Source organism: Cyprinus carpio, chromosome B1 (assembly GCF_018340385.1).
Source record: "Cyprinus carpio isolate SPL01 chromosome B1, ASM1834038v1, whole genome shotgun sequence".
Taxonomy (NCBI): Eukaryota; Metazoa; Chordata; class Actinopteri; order Cypriniformes; family Cyprinidae; genus Cyprinus; species Cyprinus carpio.
In genome coordinates, this window is record NC_056597.1 from 2,724,139 (window position 1) to 2,747,954 (window position 23,816).

Sequence of the window (23,816 nt, forward strand, 5' to 3'; positions counted from 1 at the left end):
GAATTTCATAATGATTTTGATTGCTGAAGGCTTGAATTCAGATTTAGTGAATTAGTGGAGGACAGAGGTGGAGGTGTAGAGAGAGCACACAAGGACACACACAGATAAAAGTAAGGATCAGGATGGCGACCATGAAGTGACAAACAGATACATGATACTGTATAATAATATGAGCAGCAGGAGAGCTGAGATATACGATGAACAGGAGGAGAGACAGAAACTTCAGAAAGGCTTCAGCCATATGTTATCACATATCTTCCCACTCTTATCCCTTTATCCTCATTTTCCTCCTAATCAACAGGTCGGAGGGATGAGAGGAGGACATATTGTCCTGACAGCGTGTGCCACGCGGCTTCAATCAGACATTATTACACCATTCATATTCATTCCGTCTGACAGGACAGAGAGACTGAGAAAAAGAGAGAGAGAGAGCGCTGATGATGTACAGGCTAAGCCACAGCTCATTGCTTTCCAATTTGCATGCAAATGCTGATCTGAAGCTGAATGGCGGCTGGGTGAAAAACAGCACTCATCTCCTCCCAAGGGCCGAGCCCTCGCAACTCACAACAGCCAATCACAAATCACTCTACTGACGATTGACAAGCCACAGACCTATCAAAGGGTCAATCTCAACCGGTAACTGGTACTGCTGGTCCTGCACAGAAGAGCTCTGATGACCTGAGAGAAACAGAGAGGATAGATGAAAAATAGATTTAATACTATGTACCATCAGGATACTTATTTATAGAGGTCATTCAACAGTCATTTACTACAGCAGACAAAGGACAATAATAACAAACCAAAGAACACTGCTCTTCTGTAAAATAAATAAAAAACAAAAAAATGTTTTATTATTGGCTGAACACAAATATGCCATTAGGAGGGGTAATGAAGAACATCCTAATGGAAAACACTTTAAATTAATGCATAAAAGTAATCCTTCTATCTTCTATCCTTAGAATACAAGTTATTGATCATGTGAATATTACTGCTAGGAAAGGAAATAGAGAACTTAATCTTAATCAAAGAAGGACATTTTAAATTTATAAATTAAAGGCTAATATATATATATATATATCCTTGACTGAATGGGGACTTGGATTTTACTATTTTTTTTATTTATTTATTTGAAATGGTATTTCTTGAGTAGGGCTAGGTGATATGTCCAAAAAAAAAAAAAATCGCAATAACTGTTTTTCCATATCAATCAATACCGATAATTGTCACAATAAATGTCAAATCTTTATTTCTACAAAGTGAAAGTTGTAGAATCCAGACCATTAGTTTTCCTTAACGAAATAAATATCTTAATTTCTCGGTTTCTGCATTCATTGTTTCAAATGCCATCTATAAAAAGGCATCTCAAGAATGCAAGTGTAGCTCCTATCTCTTTGAATGAGGAAACATCAAATTCTCCAAAACGGTTTGCAATGCTTATGATTAAATTTCATATTTGAAACCACCAATGAAATCATACAACAACCGTATCATAAATGTTGTTTATTTTGCTCAAATAGCATTAGAAAAAGCTTATTTTTTTAAAAAGGGTATTTTTGGTAGTCTGAAAACATTAATTTAAAACGTATTATTCCCAGAACAGATCCCAAACATCAATTAAAACCATCGAAATTGAAAAGAAAAAGCACTTTTAGTGCTTTTTAGCACTTTTTTTCAATTAGACTGATCTTTATTGAAGAGGCTGATAAATGGAGGTGGACAGGAAGCTGAATGCACGGCAGAGGAAGTGTCACATTTGATCCAGTTCAGTTCAGACATCCGCGTCTAAGAAGCTGATGATTATACACAACGAGTGTTTAGAGGATTCAAGCTACTGAAGTTTGCATTATAGAATATGCGGAAATGAACATCATGCTGTCATGTTTTGGCATATTGGTGGATAATTTGCATATCATTTGCATGTTTTCATGTGATCTGCTTATGATGACAGGATGAAATTTGGATTTTTTTTTTAAGTTAGTTTTTTTTTTCTTCTAAAAATGGCATCTTTCTGTTTTAATCACATCGTACGAATTCATACGAAATCATCACCTCATAAAATAGTTACATTTTCGTATGAGATTGGGTTGAGTAACCTGGTTATTAAGGAACTAACCAGTATCAGGGGTGTAAAGGAACAGATCACAACAGACTTATTCACTCCTTATCCATCACCAAACACCTTGCTGTCTGATTGTTCTTGCTCACCAGTAAGGCTGTGCCACTTGTTGACAGTGAAGAGGCGGTTGGCGGTGACTGTGATGACCGCTGGGTTGGTTAGGCCTGACTGTGTGTTGGCGGCCACGTGGGTGACGGGTGAGTTTGATGGGAACTTGAGTACCATGATGACGTCCTGCTGCATCTGCTCTGTGAACATCAGTGGGGTCTGCAGAAGGAGATACTGTTGAGTCCATGACCACCATCAGCAGCAGGGAGCGAGGAAGTGTAGAGGGAAAGAGAGTGATGGTTGGAGAGAGAATGAGAAAAGTTGGAAGAGAAGCAGGAAGATGGGAAATTAGGCAGCGAAAAACAGAACAGTGTAAAAGAGCCTAAAAACTGAGATTGAGGTCAGAGGTTATTAAGACATAACAATATCATAACTGGATTGGACGAAACTGGTCCAAAGCTTTTTTTTTTTTTATTTTGAAATATATGCATTTTATCAGATGGAAAACAATAAGATTTGCAAAATCAGCATCAGAGCATCAGCTTAAAAACTGTACAATTGATTTCATTTTTTTTATTGCTGTTCTGTTGACATTTCAAATTCTCTCATCACTTGGCAACAGGATTTTAAAGGTTGTGAATATAATGAGAATAGTTTTTTCCGAATAGTGTTAATGAAAATGTTACTGAGCTGGAATTAAGTAGAATCAGAATCATTAAATTCCTTCTAATTTCCTTACTGTGATTATCTTTATATATGAACAAATAAATAAATTATATATATAAAATTATATGTTTAAAATAAATGTATATATTCATATACCTAAAAAATAAATAAATAACAATACAATAATCTGAATACAACCTTGTGAGAAAAACTGTGATCATATTAGTATATGATTGCATTGGCTCTGCCCTACACTGACTGTTAGCTCATATTAGCCATGTGCTGCTATATCATTCCAGATAAGCACTATTATGACTAGTGATGAAGTTCATGAATAGATCAAATGTGATGCTGATTTAAAGCTGGAGAAAAAAGGGAAAGGGAGGGGGAAAGAGCGAGAGAGAGAGAGAGAGAGAGAGAGAGAGAGAGAGAGAGAGAGAGAGAGAGATCAAAGCAGCTAAACACTTTAATTTCTCAAAATTCAATGATATATTTGACATTTCTGGACCTCTGAGAATTCCAGTAATGCTTCTGCTAGGCTAAGTTGCTCACTAAGTTACAATTCCTGGGTAATGAGTACAAGATAAACAGAAGAAAAACAGTCTGTAAAGGCCTAAAGTTGCAAAAAACCATAGCAGTTTCTAAATGAATCTGAACTTTCCCTTAGGCTGCCACAGTATATTCCAACCTCCATTAGTAACATTATAATATGCTTTCTCCTGCGTTCCACTCTACAAGTCAGGAGATGACAAGAAGCTTAAAAGGTATATGCACATACACAGCTGTTTGATTACTTGGCAGCAAAGTCATCCAACCATCAAGTTGACTTCCTCAGTGAGGCAGGGCTGTGTTTGTAGAGGCAGGAGATGTAGATTGTTCAGACTGGGCAGCTGCTCTGTCACTCTCAATGAGCGTTCTGACTGGCTGTTGCTTTATAATGATGTTTCTATACAGCACAGATTAATCACTTCACATTAAGAAAGTATTTTTTAAACGAATAATTTAAACTGATATAGTTTAAAATAGAAAACTATTGTTGGAAGTGTATGTGTATATGCTTATTATAAATAAGCTCATACTGTATATCTTCGTATGTCACGATAAAACTGTGCTCTAATCCAGTCTAACTGTTGTCTTATGTCTGTGATGTCTAATCCTGACATGTGTGTGTGATTTTTAGACACAGTATGGAGACACAGGGCTAATTGGTGTGCCTGCAGTAAATTAGACAGACAGCTAGCACCTCTTAAATAGTGTTCAGCCTGTGAGTGCCATTAAACAGAGGATCTACTCTCATTAACCTACTGGAGACATGGAAGAGAGAGAAAAAGCAAGCATATACTGAGAGAGAAAGTAAGATGAAAGGATTACAGAGAGAATGGCACTGTATATTTCAGATACAGGATTGCATGAAGATTACACTAATTCAAAAGAAAAATAGTCGTGTCTTGTCATACCATCTAATTCTAAAATGGTACTTTTGTTCCTAATAAAATAGTGGTAGAGTGGGGATTGGGATTTTTGGAGCAAGGATATAACTGTATTTTAAATGAAGGTATGTCATAATAGCAACACTATGGGCCAGATTTACTAACAGCTTGCGCTAGCGCAAACCGTTTTTTGGCGTTAAAATAGTACTGTCAGGATTTACTAAAGACGTGCAGCGAAGAATTAGCGGTGAAACACTGCCCACAAGGCTTATCAGTGCCGACTTAACCTGTAGGCTTTAATGAAAAGCAAAGATGTCTAAAATGTACATCTAATTCATTGGGATATTGAATAATACCAACCCCATGAACTACTATAAGTATTCTATTTAAGATATAATAAAACTAATAACGACAATGGGGGCCAACTTACCCCAAAGGTCTAATTTCATCTTTTCACTTCAAAATATTATGTGATTATTATGATGTTGTATATTCAAAGGCTGTTCAATATTATTTAGTGCCACTGTTACGTAAGGTCAAAATCCAGTTCTGAGCCTATAACTATATCTGCATGTGGACATTTAGAGGAGAGTATGTGACTTTGTTTCCACACAGGCAGGCAGGGGTTGTCATCGCCACAGAAACACACAGTTAATGGGGGTTTCAAGGCTGTCACCCACAGTCTCTAAGTTTCTAGACTAAAGACCTTATCACCTCAGAGCTCTACGCTCAACCACAAGACTTTTCCCACTTCTAGGACACAGGGGTTCACTGAAAGAGGACAGGAGAGAGGAGTGGGGACATAAGGCATAAAATAGTGAACAAATTGATTAAAGCAGACAGCTATCAAACTTGTATATGTTTTGATTAAAGTGGGAGTCTATCTTACTTCTTTTCGAAAAATTAATATGTAATGCATAGTATGTGTTTAAATAAAGAACTGAAGAGGTGTCCCATTGGCACATTGAATGATTATAAGTGGCACAATCGAGTTTTATGCAATCTAGCATTTTTTTTACGACAAAATGAATTGTTGTTTTGAACACTTTTTGATGTGGACAATGACATTACCGTGCCCTCCAGGATCAAATGTAACTTTAGTATTTCCTGGTTCAATATCAGTATGTGTCACTAAGCCATAATATGAAACCATTTTTTTTTTACGACCCAGAAACCCTTTTTCTGTGGTGGAAATGCACAGAATGCTTATTCATTTGACACCGGGTCCTGCGTATAGAGCAAATGAAGAGAAAAGAAGAGAGAGTACATTTATTTTCATTGTTCCCCACTTGTACCCAACTTATTATCTAATTATGAAACCTGATACAAATAAAGATTGACAGTTGATTATTATCACATAACAATACACTGGCATAATGTGCAGTTTATCTTAACCGTTTTATTGACATGTTGATAAATTTGTGAATGTCTGCATGTTAAGGATGATAATTAGACAGTGAAAGTGTTTTGTGTGTGTGTGTGCATTACTCACCACCTGCATGGCAGAACTGCGTGGCGGGTGGGGCTCAATTAGCAGCTGGCAGGGTGTCTGTCCAAAACTTCTGATTTGAGACTCTACAGCCTGAGAAAGACAGAGAGTCAGGGTTATGGTGGCACTAATGAAGAGATATAGGACTATAAACGTCACCTTGAGACAGCGGTAACTTGCCCTGGACAATATCAACTAATACAGACACAAAGTAATGTGTGTGTGTGGAAAAAAGTAAGAAAAGAAAAGTGGCGAAAATAATGATCATAATAATGGGCTACATAAGAGCTGAATTTCTGTGGATTTCTGCGCGTTAGAGTGTATTAAAGCAGAGAAACGAGTGTGTGCACTGGAGAAAGACTAGAGAGAGGTTCCGTGAATACTTTTAAGTAATGATCCAACAATTCCCTCAATTTGAGTTTTCGTTCTATTTATTTACTTCACAGACAGATTGAATTGATTCACAGAAATTTGCTGCTGTTTTAAATCGGAGATGTTATTAAACAATAACGACAGAAGGGAGGCTCTTGAAACCACAAATAAAGCCAATAAATAAATAGATAAAAAGTGCATCCAAAACGCAGTGCCTAATTTTCTACACCAAAATCTTTGTTAATTTATTGTTAATATTTGATCCCCTTGATCTACTGCAGTGGTTCTCAACCTTTTTTTCCACTGGGTCGCACTATGGTCCAAATGCAAGTCTCATGGGCCACACACATATCATTAACATATTACTTCACCAATACAAACCAACCAAATTTATAATATTATAGCCTAAATGTAGGGAGCAGGAATAACTGCTTGAAAGGAATAACAGCACAATGAAGTCACAATTGTAAGTTGCAGTCTGTAAGACCTGCACAGAAACGTGACTTGAGGCGCGACATTGCAGAAAATATTTTCACAAATGTAGCCTTTGTTGATCCAAATATGGAAAGCACTTTCGAATGGAATAATCTGGGGTTCTCTCCAGAGATGATTGCTGCTTAGTATGGGTGTTTCCTTTTGCTTGAACATCTTCAAGCTAGTGGCGGGGCAAACCAAAAGTTGATGTCGAAAGTCCAGCACCTTCACTGCTGATACTTCGACTATTCTTGTTTGTATATGTTTCTTCGCTGGCATTTTCCACATTTCGTTTTTTCTCCCTTAATAACAAATTTGTCCATTCTAATGCTCAATTTTACCGAACTAATGGCTGCTGATGACTATTTGAATTGAATTCTGCCCAAGTGCATGCTTAAAAGTGTTCGTAAAATTCGTAACGTTAATTACGTGAGTACAGGTCTGCTCAATAATATATGAAAAACAAAATTATTTTATATAACAAAAACATTACAGCTTATTTTTTTTTAGTACAATTTAAATTAATGTAAAAACTAAAATGAATTGTAAAACTGAAAGTTATTTTTTTTTTAATTGTGTTCAGCATGGTGGGCCGCATTTGAATTTGTGACGGGCCGCGGGTTGAGAACCACTGCCCTACTGCATCAGTGTATCAAGTATCACTCTGTCACACTCTGTGGTCAAATTCAGTTGTGTGTGATGCATGTCAGATCATTTGGAATCTCTGATGGGATTTTCATGAATCAATAGAGAAACTGTCATAATCCCACGCTAAAGAGAGAGAGAGATGTATGCCAGAAATGTCCCAGCTCTCGGGTGACTGCTCTCGCTCTAACTGTATTCATGAAAGTATCAGGAAGTTAGGAGGCTTTCCATGTCCCTCTCATTGTATTTCTTCACTCTTCCACCTCTCTTTTTCCACTCCGCTCAGACTGCACTTCTTTACATCAATCCTTTCCGTCTGTTTCTAACTCTTATTCTGCTCGTCATCTCTCTTTCTTCATCCCACTCTCCTGCTTTGATCTGGTTCGGCCCACTCTGCTGGTAACAATAGACTCCACCACACAAACTCTTCTTTATATAGTGTAAATCCACTAGTGATCTCATTAGAGGCATTGATGGAACACAGATGACAGAACTACTGTGTCTGGAAATACCATTCTAAAGAAGCAGGGTTCAGAAGAGGCCACGCAAGGGAAGACACCTCGTTTCAATTATATGATTGGTTGATTTTTACTCAAAAGCAATGGAATTGTTCTGTGTGGCATCAATTCTTCATTTCTTGACCGAGTCTTTAGTATTTGGGAAAACCACATTGCATTACCTATTCAGTATAAGATGTTTCGGTCTTTTTCAGTCAGGTCACTATTTGTGTGTAAGGCATTTACTTCAAAGGTTCAGTAGTTTCAAAGACCTTAGTAAGAGTAGATAACATATTTAATTTGGGGAACAAAAACAAGTATGTGAGGGATAAAGGTACAGCCCATTCATACTGTTCTGCACAAAACCGTTAACTGTTCAGGCAATAAACATACAGTGGGGTCCAAAAGTCTACACTAGAGATCATCAGGGATCAGGGAAAAATCTAAACAAGGCAAATCAAATAAAATCAAAGAAATGCAAATAAAGTAAAATAAAAATTATAAATCAAAATCAAAAATAAAAATAAAATAAAATACAAAAAAATGTGAATTAACATCACAACACACTTACATCCACTAAATCCCATAAGATGCTTTTTGGAATATTGTTAAATTGTGCTGGTTAACATGTATTATCAGATTTTGCTCATAATTGTAGAGTTCATAGACTTTGAGTGCTGCCTGAAAGCAAAAGGTGGACTTACAAAATAATGAGACATCCTGAAACATATGCTAACTCTTCAGATCTTTTCATTTAAAACTTTTTGTTTTTCTGATAATAAGATTGAATAAAAAAAATACATTTAAAATATCACTTACTGTCTCAAACTTTCGGTTGGGGCGGGGCAAAAGTATAAATTATTATATTATATTATATTAATTTATTATATTAATTTAAACAATTATTTAAACTGTGTGTATATCAAACTATGTGTTTTCTGTGTAAAAATAAGGGTCGTATTTGGCTTTGACTAAAACAAAATGCAGAAGGGAAGGGATTTTTCATTCTCTCTTCATTCTTTCGCTTTTCGCCAGGAATATAGCCATTTCCCTAGTAACCGCAGTAAACAAAGCAGCGCAGCACCTGATTTTGCAACTTCATATTTAATAAATTAAACCATAGCCTTTTGAAGTGTAAGCTATATCTCAATTTGCATGTATATATATTTTTTTTTTTCTTCTCCTCCCGTTCCATTTCTACCAGTGATCTTTTCCTTCTCACGGTACTCATCACTGTTGCAAGTTGCCAAGTTGAGGGGACAAATGGGTTGAAATTTGTATGTGTCGACTGTGTGAGAAGGATGCATTTCATACATGATCTGACAACTGGGCAACCTTGGAATTTGTTGTTATGATTATCATATAATGAGGTTTGGGCCATACAAATTACGGGAGTTTTACCGAAGGCGAATGTAGCAAACATAAAATATGCCCAGTGGGATTTTTTTATTGAAAGATTAAAAATACGGGAGAAATACGGGAAAATATTAAAACGGGATGATAGTGGGATAGAATGGTAAAATATGGGAGAATCCCGGGAAAAATGGGAGGGTTGACAGGTTTGGCATTAGGTCATATGAGATGAAACGACTACTCAACAACAAAAATATTTGTCGACAACTTTTTATTTTAATAGTTTCAGCCCTATAGTTCACTAATGTGATTCAGCAATGAAGCACAGGATTTGGCATCGCAAACAGGATGAAGGTCGAGCGTGTCACATTGGGACGGTTTGTTTAAGCTAATATGTGGATGAGTCTTGCCCAGGCACCTGACCCATCTTCATTAAATCCTCTCCTGACATTTACTGCCACAGTAGAATGAGGCAGTTCTCAGGTCAGAGCGTCCAGCCAATGAGGAGAGAAGGTTATATGGGTGCTGGCCATGCTACAGGGGCCAATCTCTTTAGGAGCACTAGTGCGTATCTGATGAGGTCTCTTTACATTCTACACATTTAAATGATGGAAATATCCCGTATACATGTACACACACACAAACACACACACATACACACACAGTCATGCTCCATGAGTCACCTGATTTACTCTAACCCTTGACAAGGCAATTTAGCTGTACAACAAGCTGTGACCAAATTTTCTTATTTTGCATAATGAGGTCCCTATGAAAACTTAGAAGAGGTTTTGGGGGAAGGGTTTCTCTTTAAATGTAAGCCTTTTAAAGGTCAGATTAGTATCGGACTTGAGCAAAAGTGGGCTTGATTGGAGGAAAGGACTGTGTGTATGTGTGTGCGCGTTTATTTCATGTGCAAAGGGAACCCTTTGTGCCTGTCATGTTCTTTTTTTTGTGGTGGCAGGGCAAAGACAGGAAGTAATCATCGTCTGAGTAAACATGGCCCAGTCTCCTGAGTGACCCTAATCTGCCATGAGACATTCCACACGCCCCATACTCTACACACACACATGTGCACACTGGGTTCTACATACATAGAGATGCAATTATACACACGGCTTGCCATCAAAAAAAAAAAGACCAAACTCAGCTGCTCAGACTGACAAATCCCAGTCCTGCCCAAACCAGGCCTGATATGCAAGATGCAAAACTAAAACTAGAACCAGAATCAAGCAGTTGGTTTCCACACAACCCCATCTGAGAAGATCCAGAGCTGCAGCCATCCCTGCTGTTTCCAGACAAACATACATGCTTTTCTAAGAGCTACGCTAAACTACACCCTACTCGTTTATTTTTCTAGTTTAACTCTACAAACTGGGCTGTGATGTGCAGTCGGGGTCACACCTTCCAACAGTGACTGAATTGAGAAAATGTATCAGCCATAAATGTTTTTTTTTTTTTTTTTTTTGTGGCCATGAAACCATGATTTTTGTTTTCATCATTGGTCATTATGGCAATGTGATTATTTAGATGTATTTTTTCTTGCATAATTGTGTCAAATTGTACATTAGCTATGTTCAGAATTCATGTGAAATTGTCCCAAATCTGTTTTTTTTCATTACTGTGTGAACAGTATAAACCAAATGGAATCTGATCTTTTCAGTTCTTTTTTGGGACACTTCCATATGTATCCCTAAACCAGATACTGTACAGGTCAGAACAGTGCTATCAGAATTCATGACTGCAGATTAACATTCGTCATAACTCTGTGCTGACTCCAAAGATTTTTACAGACTATTAGTTCTTTGCTACAAGCAAAACTTGAAGGATCATATTGTAAATAATCTAACATTTTGCTCTCTTTCTCCTCATCCTTGTCCCCATAATCACTTGCTCACAAACTCGTACCTGAACTTTGTACACTTTGTACATGATATAACTTACAATAATGAAAATACATGTCATTTCAATGTCTGACTGACTTCCACAGAACACAAAATGTGCATTTTTAATTCATTATATGCTAGAAATTTCACAAGAGATGTAACAATGTCCACTTTGTGAACAAACTTTTCTTTTGAATAATATCTCAATGAATCTGTTGAGTGATTCATTCAAGAACTGGACTATTTGATTTCTCAAGCAACTTCACAAAAGCTGAGACTATAATGTATTCAAGGTACTGTAAGAGAAAAAACTAATTTGACAGACCTAAAATATTGCACAAAATAATTATGCATACTCAACATTCAAGGACTGTGTGGCTCACCAGTGCTGATCTGATATGCATTCTCTCTCATTTTTTCTCTTATGCCTTAGATCCTTTTAAACATTTTTTTTTTTCAAGCATGTTTATTACAGTTTGATTGCAGACACGGCCATGTGAATTTATTGATCTCCTAATGGCCTGTGAGCGGTGGAGTTGCAGTCAGGCGAGAGGAATCCCATTTAACCTCTTCTTATTAAACAGGAAGTGTGCAAGGTAATGGGCTGAACTGGAGAGATGACTGGAGCAGATAGGCAATGAATCTGCATCAGATAGAGGGATGAAGAAATAGATAGTGAATAAAGGAACAAACGGAGAAAGATGGAGAGTATGAATGGCTATAGGAATGGCGAAGGATGAACAGATTAAAGACATGAAGCATGCAGTGAAGGAAGGAAAGTGCTATAAAGGGATAGCAAGAACACCTAGATGGGAATAAGGTGAGCCAAGCCATTAATCAGCCTCAGTCACTGAGCATGAAGGGCAGGAAGACTGGAAGCACTCCGACACCAGCGACTGCCCCAGTGCACACATTCACACACACACAACTGCTTCACTGGAGGAAAAGAATGGCACTGTGTGACCTCTGCAGAAGACATGCTATGCAAAGCGAAGGTTGTGTTAAATTTGATGTGTGGATATATGCATACAGTTGATCCTGAGGTACAGTTAGCTTGTATAATTCACTACTTGAAGCTTCCTATTGGTGCCCTGGGATAAAGCTGTAAGGTGTATCTGCTTGTCAAAAATCAGTTTCTCCAAACACATTTTAAATCTTAGCTGCAATTGTTGTACTTACTTATTGACTTATTTATTCAACAAACAATGCAAACTATTGAATAAGATAATTAAAAATGTAATTTTGGTAGCATTAAAAACTATTTGGTACGTACTTATTATGTAAGAACCAAACAAACAAACAAACATGCACACACATATAAGCATGCTCTTAAGTAGATAAAAAAAAAAAAATAGCATTTAGACTGTTGTTTTGTATAGGCAAGATCTAAATGTGAACCTTACTGACACAGTTTTACCCTGCAGTTGGTTCAACTTCCATAATTTGATGAATGAAAATCCAAATCCTATCTGAAAGGGTTATTATTTATCTATTAAATAAACAGACCCTGCAATAGATTTTAAATGTTATTATGGTAGCATTTAATATAAGTTTGTTAGTATTATGAAAGGGTTATTATTTATCTATTAAATAAACCTTATGATGATTAAAAATAACAAAAAGAAGTGTCGCTTTGTACAGGACACTACAATTCCACATTACTGTTACATATTACATATTTCACAGCTTTTCGTAGCAGTTGGTTCAACCTTTCACCTATGACATCATACAGTACTTAATTTGATGAATTAAATTGGGGCTGTGAGGGACGAAAGTCCAGTGCGTTGAATGTTTCACTGTTGTGAACCTGTGTGTTGATCTTTTAGCTGATCACATCCGCTGGAAATTTGGGCAAAAATGTTTCACTGCCTGAATGATCAACACCAAAGCATACAATAGTACAAAAACAGCTGCACTTCCATCTCTTGCATCAATGTTTGGATTTGTGTCCTATTAAATATGCCATCTACTCTGACTAAAGTCTTTATATATCAAGGGTTAGATGCAATCTGGCTCATAGTCCTGTTAGGCTCGCATCCAGGACAATAATGTAAGGAACAACCAAATAACAGTGTCTTTAAATAATGGATTACAGACCACCATGCCAGGTTCGGTAACACCAACATCCTACTCGTCTGGGATGATGTAAACAGATAGTCTTGAATGGTAAATGTTCTTTATGCCAGCACTAGATGCTTCTGTATGTGTACTGTCCTCTACAGTCGCTGCAGGTGTGAACAGGGCTTCTCACATTAATTCAAGACTGCAATTCACGACTGAGGCAAAAAATCAGAAAATAATCAAAAATAGTACAGGAAATATGCCAAATATTTATTACAGTATTCTGGTGAGAGAATGCAGATGTTATCTATAATTAAATGATTTAGTTACAGTGTAATAAAAAAATAAATAAAATTGAACCAGTTTTAAATAAGAACTGGTTCTCGGTTCTCAAAGCTACTATTTGTCTCAGATCAGATCAGATCAGATCAGATCTTTCCCTCAGGGAAAGGCAGTACCTGGACCTGTTTGAAGGACATTTGTAGCTGTCAGTGGGGCAGTTAGTGAGCTAGCTCGATTTGAACTAGTTTGTGCTTCTGTGTGGCAGCTCCCAGAGAGAAAGAGATGAATAATAAATGAGTTTGGGATAGAGAGAGAGAAAGAAGGAAACACAGAAAGAGAGATTCCTATTGAGTCTGTAGTTTGTCTTCAGGGTTCACAGTAACAGCTGAACAAATGTTTTGTAAGTGTCTGCTGAAGCTCAAACCTGTTTACAATAGCTCTGTTCCAAAACCTAGTGTGCTGCTTCTCTGCTTACTGACAACACGGGCAACATCTTATATCTTATCATTTTTTTCTTCTTCTCTGCTTACTGACAACACAGGCAAATATTGGAAAAAAAAAAAAAAAAACATAAATTTGGGTTTTTATGGAAGTCATTATGCATTCTGTGATAGCCACTTCTGTAAAGGACACACTTGAAATTTCTTTAGAATTTAGCCAAAAAAGTATCATAGGAGATAAAACCATTAAGCCCACTTTTTGGAACAGTCTGTGTGTCATCTTTGTGAAAGAAAACACTACCTGTCTGAAGTTTGAAAGAAGTCTCTTACTGCATTTACTTGATCAATTTTTTTTTAATGTATTACAATTGTATTACATCTGTTTTCTGTTTTATATTTTAAAATGCAATTCATTTATTTAGCAGGCATACATTAAATTTATCAAAATGAACAATAAAACATTTCTAATATTATAAAATATTTATATCTTTTATAACACACACACACACATAATTTATTTATTTATAAAACAAATGTCTCTCTCTCTCTCTCTCTCTTTTTTTCTTTAGAACTTCTCTCTCTCTCTCTCTCTCTTTTTTTCTTTAGAACTTTCTATTCATCAAAAAATAATTGTTAATATTAAGTGTTATTACTGATAATTGAGTACCAATAATAATTATTAATAACGGAGCACTAAATCAGCATATTAGAATGATTTCTGAAGGATCATGTGACACTGAAGACTGGACTAATGGCTGCTGAAAATTTAACTTTGCCATCACATGAAAAAAACGTCACTTTTAAATATGTTAAAATAGTATACTTCACAATATTACTGTTTTGAACAAATAAATGCAGCCTTGGTGAGCATAAAATACTTTTTTAAAAACCTTTAAAAGTTTCTTAATTATACCAAACTTTTGACAGGTAATATAATTGATTGTTGTGTTTGTTAGCATTGTATTGTTTTTTTTTTGAATTTTAATGTACTGAGGTTGACTGCTCCTTCATAAGTCAGGTAGTAGAAGACATTGAGAGCTCTGACGGCCTCAGGTCCCTGCTGCTTGTATCCAAATATCAGATCAATCCACTGATGCAGCTGACAGGACACAAACTCACTCTCCAGAGCCTATAAAACACACAAGAGATAAAAACCAATGTCATTCAGACTCAGTGACACAACAAGACCGAGAGAACACACCACCCCGAAAAAAGCTTCATCAAGATGTGGGTAAATAAGCTAAATTAAAGGTAGTTAGAGTATAAGACATACCATGTGGCATGACTGCTACGTGAATTCACCCCAGATTGCGATAGATTTGTTATTTTTTATTTTTTTTTCACATGCCCAACAACTCATAGAGAGCTCCTCAGAGAACGTAACCAAGTAGCATGGGTAACGGGATCTGTCAAAATGTGCTTTCAACAGTCACAAATGACATAATACACACAAATTACAAGCATATGCTTCTAGGACAGAACCGCTGGAGCAAAGCAGATCGTCTTACATGAGCAGGATGAGATATCTTTGCTCTTTTGTTTAGTCTCATCTCTATGTGCTACGGGGCGTCTGAGTGTGTTGTTGTTTTCGAAGCTATGATTGTTCTTTGACTGTCATAACATTGAAACACAAGCTGTTTCTCTCTTCATTAGCCGCCAAAGGAGGGCCTCCGTTTATGACTGCTCATAAAAAACAGCAATTGTGTTAATTTGCTCAAAGCTGTGTGGGCACAAAGGCCTCTAAACGAGCCCAAATGAGTATGAGAAGAGCCTTGATTGTCATTGCTGCCTTGTGTCACATTAATTTCGAGACAAACATTAGGCCCTGCACTTAAACGGCAATTTATATAATTTAAATGCTTACCGGAAGGGTCTTAGCATCACTCATTTAAATGTGGATTCGCTGACAGCTAATTCCGCTTAATTTGCACTCCAAGCTTTCTTAATTAGAACTTTAAATCAGAAGGGCAATGAGAGATGCTGTGAAATGTGGCATTTGCAATATGACAACAGGTTTGACAGCAAAATAGTTCAGTTCTTGTTCGGTGATAACTTCATAAGTGATTGATGCTAGCAAAAATTTCAGAAATAAAACCCAAGCGTTGCATGGCTTGGGTTGGTTAAATATTAATGAGTTATCTTTTGAAATTACATTTGTATATTTGTTTTCTTTCTTTTTTTAAGTATGCATGCAAAGGTGAGAAATAATTGCTTAGTTTATAATCAGGATGGTACTTCCTACTCTCACTCTATATTAAAATACTATACTTTATACTACATCACTATGCTACATTTCTATTTTAATGTTAAAATATTTTATCACAGAAAAAGCAACAAAACTAAATATTAAACTTAAATACTATTAATTAACCTATTTAATAAAACTTATCAATTACTGTATTTAATCAGATAATTTAATAAAATCAGATAATGAGATCATTTGTTGAATAATTTATTAATAAAACAATCATAAAATTTCATAAATTGTTGATATTTTTCTTTCATTGTTTTATTAGCAATGCACAGCATTCATTTGAAGCACTTGCCTAAAACATTGAGATTTATTCCACTTTATCTATTTGCCTACAACAATTTTATTAAAAGTAACCCGTTCCCGAGTCTTTTAGTTTATTATGTGGATGGATTGACCCGGTACTGTTCCGTGACTTGCCTGTTTCCAAATTTAATGCAGAGGCTGATGGGCATTTAATGTGGGCCGCCATCTTGTGTCAATCAGCGAGGGGAAACAAAGAGGGGGGCAATGTTATAGGACACCAACTCTCCAGAGGACTGCCTTTATGTTAATCAAGGAACTCTAAAATCAGGAATGAGATGGGAACCCTGCTCAGGGAGGCCTGACCTCATCAGAGATGCAGAGAGCGTTTGGTGGGGTCTCCTGAGGCAGGGGTGTCACTCTGAACCCATGCTCTTTCATCAAAAGAGGAGGGGGAGATGTGTACCTACAACATTAGATTCCTTTTTAAAAATGACTACACCACATACTCTAACCCGGAGGGCATGTGTGTATATATACAAAGAAATGTAAGTGCTTTTGCAGTAAAATGTCAACTTAAGATGCTTGATATGACAGACCATTTCACATTTTACTAATTCTGATGTCGCTACAAATCTATATGTGTATATATATATATATATATATATATATAAATTAACACACAGAACTTACCACATAATGACAAAGAACAAAAGAAGCATCAAAATGTTGGAGGAAGACATGAAGATATTAGCGGATAACAATATTTAACTCTTCATCACAAAATGCTATTTTATGCCTTCTGAAGATTTGTAACATAATAACACATTTAGCCTTTTATTGTATCTTATGGTCAATTTGGGATCTTGACAGCCATGGTCACTAAGGATTACTGCTGTGTTATTATTCAAAAATATTTCTACATTTGTGTTCCACAGAAAAAATGTCAGCATATGGGTCATGAGGGTGAGCAAATAATACAAATCTTAATTTTTTGGTTGAACTATTCCTTTAAATTCATGTATATGTACAAAAGAGGCCCAGGAGTGTGTAAGATGTAGCTCATTAAGATTGCTCATATCTGGAGAGCATTATTGATGTGCCAATTAGTAGAGGCAGTATGTCCCATAAAATCCACCGGGAATCATCAGCATTATGGAAATGTGTGTGTGTGTGTGTGTGTTTGTGTGCTGGCAATTGTGGGGTGAGGTATCTGCTGGATCAAAAAATGCATTCAATTTTATTTTAGCACTGCTTCTGTGCTGTGGAAAAAGGCTGTACATGCATCAAAAAATAATAATGACATCTCAAAAACCTCCAAATTTCAGTTGATGCACTAAATGATGAGCTCACCTGGAAATAACACAGCACTGAAGACTTTGTTATAACAGAGATTTTTCACATTTTTCCTATTTTCATTAGCATCTGATTTCCAGGCAAAAACCTAGAGAACACATAGACACTAATGATCTTTCAAACATGTCTTTTTACGAGATGGATCTCTCTGAGCTCTTATGACTTTCATTGACCATTTCCCTGTTTTTAGCAGCCCTTTAAAAGCATTTTAAGGACTTAAGAGATAACCTGTCTGTAGCCAAGTTAAAATGTCACATGACAAATCAATCTGGCTGTTTTGCATTAGAATACAGGGCTGTCAAGGGCGAAGAAGTGCAATAGTGAACACATGGGTGGACGGGTTTATTTGACTGGCAGCTGGATTGGACAGTATTGATTAAGAGAGATTGTGGTGGCACTAATCACACATGTGGACAGTGCGATGAGACCTCGACACAATGACAGACCACGCAAATAAAATACATGCATCTACGGAACAGACAGTGAAACCTATCTCAAACTGTGAAGCTTTGTTTCAATATTTCATGTCTATTCAGTCATTGATTTATTTATTTAAGGAGTAGTCATGTAATAAGCTGGATAATGTACAGTTGATCTGATCACATTGTTGAGTTTATTTTGCAAGAGTCAACATCTAACTGTGCTGATATCAGTATAATTAAACATCTACAACTAACTTCTTCCACATCAGATAATGAAATCCCTGCAAATTTTAAATGACACCTGTAATGTTTATTGTCAGTCAAAAGGATAAGCAATGTCTACTTACAACTAAATTACAACAATCTTTATAAAGTAAAAAATAGTGCAGTGCGATCAAATTGTCACACTGATATTTTGCACTCTAATTTTGATATAAGGGCTGCCCAGAAAAGGTAGCTAGAAGCATATATATATTTGTAAGTTGCATATACATTTGTAAGCCTCATTCATTAAGGTGCACATATTAGGACAATTTAATGTTATTTTTCATAGTATCAGTTTTAGTTTTAAATTAAATTATGAACAATGAAAGAATTGAGATGAGTTTCTGTATGCTGATCATGTGTTCTGCAAGCTACTTTTTCAGTGACTTTCAAAAGGTCACACACAAATTACACATCTACTATAATAATGTAATTAAAATTGTAACTTAAAAATGTAATTATAAATGGAAATTCTAAATACTAAAAATAATCGAAATAATAGGAGGCATATTTGCTATGTGTTAACTATAAAAAAAGAGACATTTAAAAAGGGCTATTCCCTCATACTGTTTTTTCGGGATACAAATCATCTTTTCCCATCTTTGTTATAGCAAAGTCCATAAAGGATATCTTTCTGAATAAACTGTATATTTTCTAACCTCTTCTTGAAACACTTATGTACCGGACATGGCCTGCTATAAATCAATTCACAAGCTCTTAACCAGCACGTGAATTCACATAAGACTGCTACTACTTGTGATTATTCCTTCAGGCCATTTACAGAAGGTAAAGGACACTGTAATCTTTACCAGCAATGTTCAGTCTACAAAAATGACTGACCTGGGCACTCTGGTTCAAGATCAAAATCACGAATAAGCGCTGGTAATTATTACTTTACCCCAGCTCCCCATATAAAACTAATTCTGTCTGAATAGGCCTAAAGAAGAGACTGTAATTATAGGTAGCAGAACAAGACCCTTCATCCCAGAATGCATCTGGCTGAGGTGCAGCGCAGAAAGAATTATTTGGATAGCTGTTGGAAGAGTGGCAGGGCCTCTTAAATGACTGTGATTCAGCCTGGTTCAGTCTGATTCAGTCATGAGACAAGCATGTGTGTGTCTACGGCACACAAAGAATGATTAGAATAGATGGCTGAGCTGATTAACTTCTACTCTGAGCTCTTTAAGTCTACAGAGAGCGACTGATCAGGTAATGACGTATTTTTATTCTGAGAATAAGTTGTAATGTAAATATTACACTGGGAGAGGTAGGATTATATTTAAGTCCTCCTATTTTTTCCAACAATGGTAACTTGAGGTAAAACGAGGTTCAATTTGCATTAGTCAACGCATTATGTTTTATAAACTAACAACAAACAGCATGTTTGCCACCTTTATTCATTTTAGAGCTTAATTGCATCCATAATACAAGTTTGTGTTTATACATGTGTGTGTACTGTGTACATATTTATTATGTATATAAAAATACACACACATACATCTATATATAAATATATACATGCATATATACAAACTACTACCTACCATAACTATGCTACCATTTCTGCTTATGAAAATGAACTTTCTTTTAAATGTTCAACTACTGTCTTTGTGACTACACATCGGTCATCTGTGAGCATATATACATGAAAAAACTGAGTAATGCACCATGTAGCTGTACAGTGTAATGACCTTTCCTGTTTCCAGTATAATGCATCATAACCCTACAAAAGCCCAGGCCAATATCATTCATGAGTATATCATTCTCTGCCTATTATGGCTGGGGTACATGTAAGGTGACCCTGAGAATCCCCAGAAGTTTAGCACAACAGAGTCATACGAAGCAGCAGTAAATTAAGATGCTCTGCTGTTGGTGTGAATGTTGATATCTGGGGTCAGTGACTTCCATGATGGATGTCCTAAACTTGTCGTCCTTGTCGAGGTTGGTTTGAAATGCAGACGGGGTGAGAGTGATTATGTGTGTGTGTGTGTGTGTGTGAGAGAGAGAGAGTCCAATGAGTTGCACCCATGCTGAAAATTAATTTCTCTATTTATTCACAGGGCATGCTTGAGTGAATGACTGTGAAGGAGAAATTCAAGGCTAAGATGCATTTCTTCCTATCCCACAACAAACAAGCTGTGCACACATGCACATCAACAGGCTGAAGAGAGAAACTTCTGGAGTCCCGTAAAGTGTGTCAGCTGCAGTGGATCACGGTATTTCACAGGGTCCTCTCTACTCCCTATATTACATAACAAAGGAGGAGGAATCATCATAAAACAGCTTATGACAACACTAGCAGATACTGTGCAGACACATGCACTCTATTTCACTCTCAGAAACTGAAATGGGAAAAGAAACAAACACTAACACCATGTGAAGAGGTGGGCAGATTCTAAGAAATATCAGTTTTCATGTCATTTATGTAAAAATGATTAGTAAGAAAGCAGTCATTTAGTAACAGTACACTAACAGTACACATAAAGGTTTATGTTTTATTGAAACTCTAAAATTAGTCTGTGATGTTATGCTTGCGATTGAGTCATATGGGAGTAATCTTGAACAAGAGAGCTGCCCTTTGCCTTGAAAGTGGACCTTGTTTAGAGTCTTAGCCTTAGGGTGCTTTCACACCTGGCCCGTTGTTTCGGAACCTGTCGCGTTTCCCCCCTTAGCTCGGTTCGTTTGGGCATGTGTGAACACGCCAATCATACTTGGATCCACACAAAAACAATCGAGCCGAGACCACCTCGTTCGTTTTATTCTCGCTGCTGCCGCCACCGCTATGTTGTGGAGATGCTGTGTTTTATTGTGAAAGCGAAGCTACTTTGTTTGGCCTTCCAAAAGAGGACACAACTAGAAATCAGTGGTTAAGTTGTATTTACAAGACTGTTCCAGAAGAGTTCAACCCAAATATTTAGATGTGTGCAGTGCATTTTCCTGTGATAGTAGCCTACAATGCCGGTGTCTGTTTCCATAAAGTGGGGCAATTCCAACTTTGCAAGGATTGTCTGGCGCTTCTGACTCACAGTCTGTAAGTACGTTTTCATATGTAAAGGATTTGCCACTGATGATTCAAACACAAGTTTTGAGCAGTGTAGAGTAGCGCTTGTTGTTTGTCGTTTATCCGATCACAAATGCAGACATGGTTTTATGTTTATGTGGTACGATATGCAACGCAATGCGTAAAAAGTCAGTATAAGTCATTATAATCAATAATTATGTCCCCACTGGATGCAACAAATGCCTTGTTTGTAATGGGTTTAATTGGTTTTGTCTCTTGGCAACGCGACACATGGCATGACAGTATGGTAAGAGCCATAACATTTCCGTCACACGCTTGAGGCATTCGGCCAATCACAACACACTGGATAGCTGGCCAATCAAAGTACACCTCGCTTTTCAGAACGATGAGCTTTGTAAAAATTTACATGTTTCAGAAAGGCGGGGCATAGAGGAGAAACAAGAATTTACAGTATGTGGAAAATAATGTGTTTTTTGAACCTTAAACACATTGCATTACACCAAATACACAAAATGACGTTCTTTTTAGCAACGTCCTTAAACAATTTTGGTCTGTTTAGAAACTTTGCCGTGTGAAAGTGAACCGCACCAAGAAAAAAAAGCAACATTGTCATTTTAATATATATAAATTTCATTAAATAAATAAATTAAATAAATAAATAAATAAATATATATATATATATATATATATATATATATATATATATATATATATATATATATATACAAGGTGCGATTTGTGAAAAAAACAGAGGGGGGGATGCTTTTGAAAATTTTTATGAAATGTTTTTAATACGACGTAAATTGTATTTAGTGTGATCTCAGTTTAAAAAAAAACATTGTAAGCCTACGTTAGGCCTATTAATTGTAATAATTTAATGTCCACGGTTATTCAAACAACAAATTACACAGAGAAAGCGAGCAAAGAACACAACGGAGCTTTTGAAACTCCGAATCAGTTAAACCATTGCGTCGCAAAATGATTCAATGTTTCGAAGAGCTTCAATCGGATCGTGTATCGCGAATCATTTGATTCAGATCGGGACGTCAGAGCGGGTTTGCATGATCTTTTTTTTCCCCACCGGGGATAAAAGTTATTCAGCAGAGGCAGGGATGCATAGACCAGAGGTGGGGAAATCCCACCGGGGATAAAAGGGCAAATCGCACCCTGTATATATATATATATATATATATATATATATATATATATATATATATATATATATATATATATATATAGTTTAGTTCAATTTATTAAACTGCTATTAATATTTTAGTATCAAATTCTACATTAAAAAAAAATGTTCTCTGTCCACTATTGGATAGGTCATCCCATACAGTTGTAGTGCTTTGTTTCCTTTCGTACTTATTTTTGAAAATAATAAAAATAAAGAATCAAATACTTTCTAAATGAATAAATAGCATATTTACATGTAAATATTTTAAATGCATGAAAACCTTTCACATTTAAAATATTTTTACAAAATAAAAATCACAGACAAAACTGCGGTAACATGTCACATCAAGGACAATTCAAGACTAGTTGTTCACCACTGTGGTTGGTAGTTGGTACGCAAAATTACCCACAATTTCCCACCCTGTCAGTATTAATGATTAAGGTACAGTAGCCACATTAGCAACAGTGATGACAGCAACAGTGTGATCTGAGATGCATTAGGACATGGCTGTAGATGTGTTTGAACAGAAAAGAATGCATGAGGAGATGAGAGGAGAATGCAAACACTGATGACCTCTGACACAACAGACGTCTGTGGTCTTCACATGGAGACATGCAGCCTGTGGACAGGCTGTGGGAAACTCAAGAGTTTTGTGACGTTGTTCGTTATAAGACATGACAGAGACTCATCCTCTCAGTTTAGATAATGTCTGCTGCTACACGTGTTCAGCCCTTGTGATGAAACTAAAATCAAAGGCACTAATAAACCTTAAGCTCAACTCAAACCTCATCATGTGATCTCACCATTAGAATATTATGTTGACCCTCAGTTCCCACACAAGGCAACAACACTTAATGGAATCGCCCAGAATCCCAGCACACTTTAGTAAGTGCAAAAAGCTGTCACCATATAAATCTGACAAACTTCAGGACACCGCGTTCATGGGTGCATGTCAGTCCTGAGTGTGTTTTTACTCAACTTAAAATGACATTTGTCTCTCAGCAAAGTGTGAGCTTGATTTAATGCTGATTCAGTTATCGGTCCCAGCTGTACAGCCAATATGAACTTCAACAAAGTCCAACAACTAGAGCTAGAGCTTGTGCTCTAAAAGACTTGACTGTTCATTCCAGAAATGTCCTAACACAGTACTGCACACATTTCTTAATAGTTAGCTAACACAAATACTTGACTATATGACAGTATCTCTGTTCCAAATCCCAGTGAGCTTCCTCACTGCCCTCACTGGCAGCATACAACTAAATATGTCACACAACTAACATAGAAACTTGACTCTAACTGATATGAATAGTTTGATACAGCAGCAA

At 36.4% G+C, this 23,816-nt stretch overlaps 1 protein-coding gene across 1 annotated transcript in view; it reads right to left on the reverse strand.

Moving 5' to 3' along the window:
• The window catches only part of LOC109092473 (lipopolysaccharide-responsive and beige-like anchor protein), a 251,762-nt gene that overhangs the window by 13,979 nt on the left and 213,967 nt on the right, over nucleotides 1-23,816 (reverse strand). Inside the window, exons 48-51 of the mRNA XM_042716239.1 lie at nucleotides 14,743-14,885; nucleotides 5,753-5,870; nucleotides 2,206-2,398; nucleotides 613-678 (exon numbers count right to left, since the gene is read on the reverse strand). Coding sequence (XP_042572173.1) covers nucleotides 613-678; nucleotides 2,206-2,398; nucleotides 5,753-5,870; nucleotides 14,743-14,885 — 520 coding nt within the window. The remainder of the gene's footprint in view (nucleotides 1-612; nucleotides 679-2,205; nucleotides 2,399-5,752; nucleotides 5,871-14,742; nucleotides 14,886-23,816) is intronic.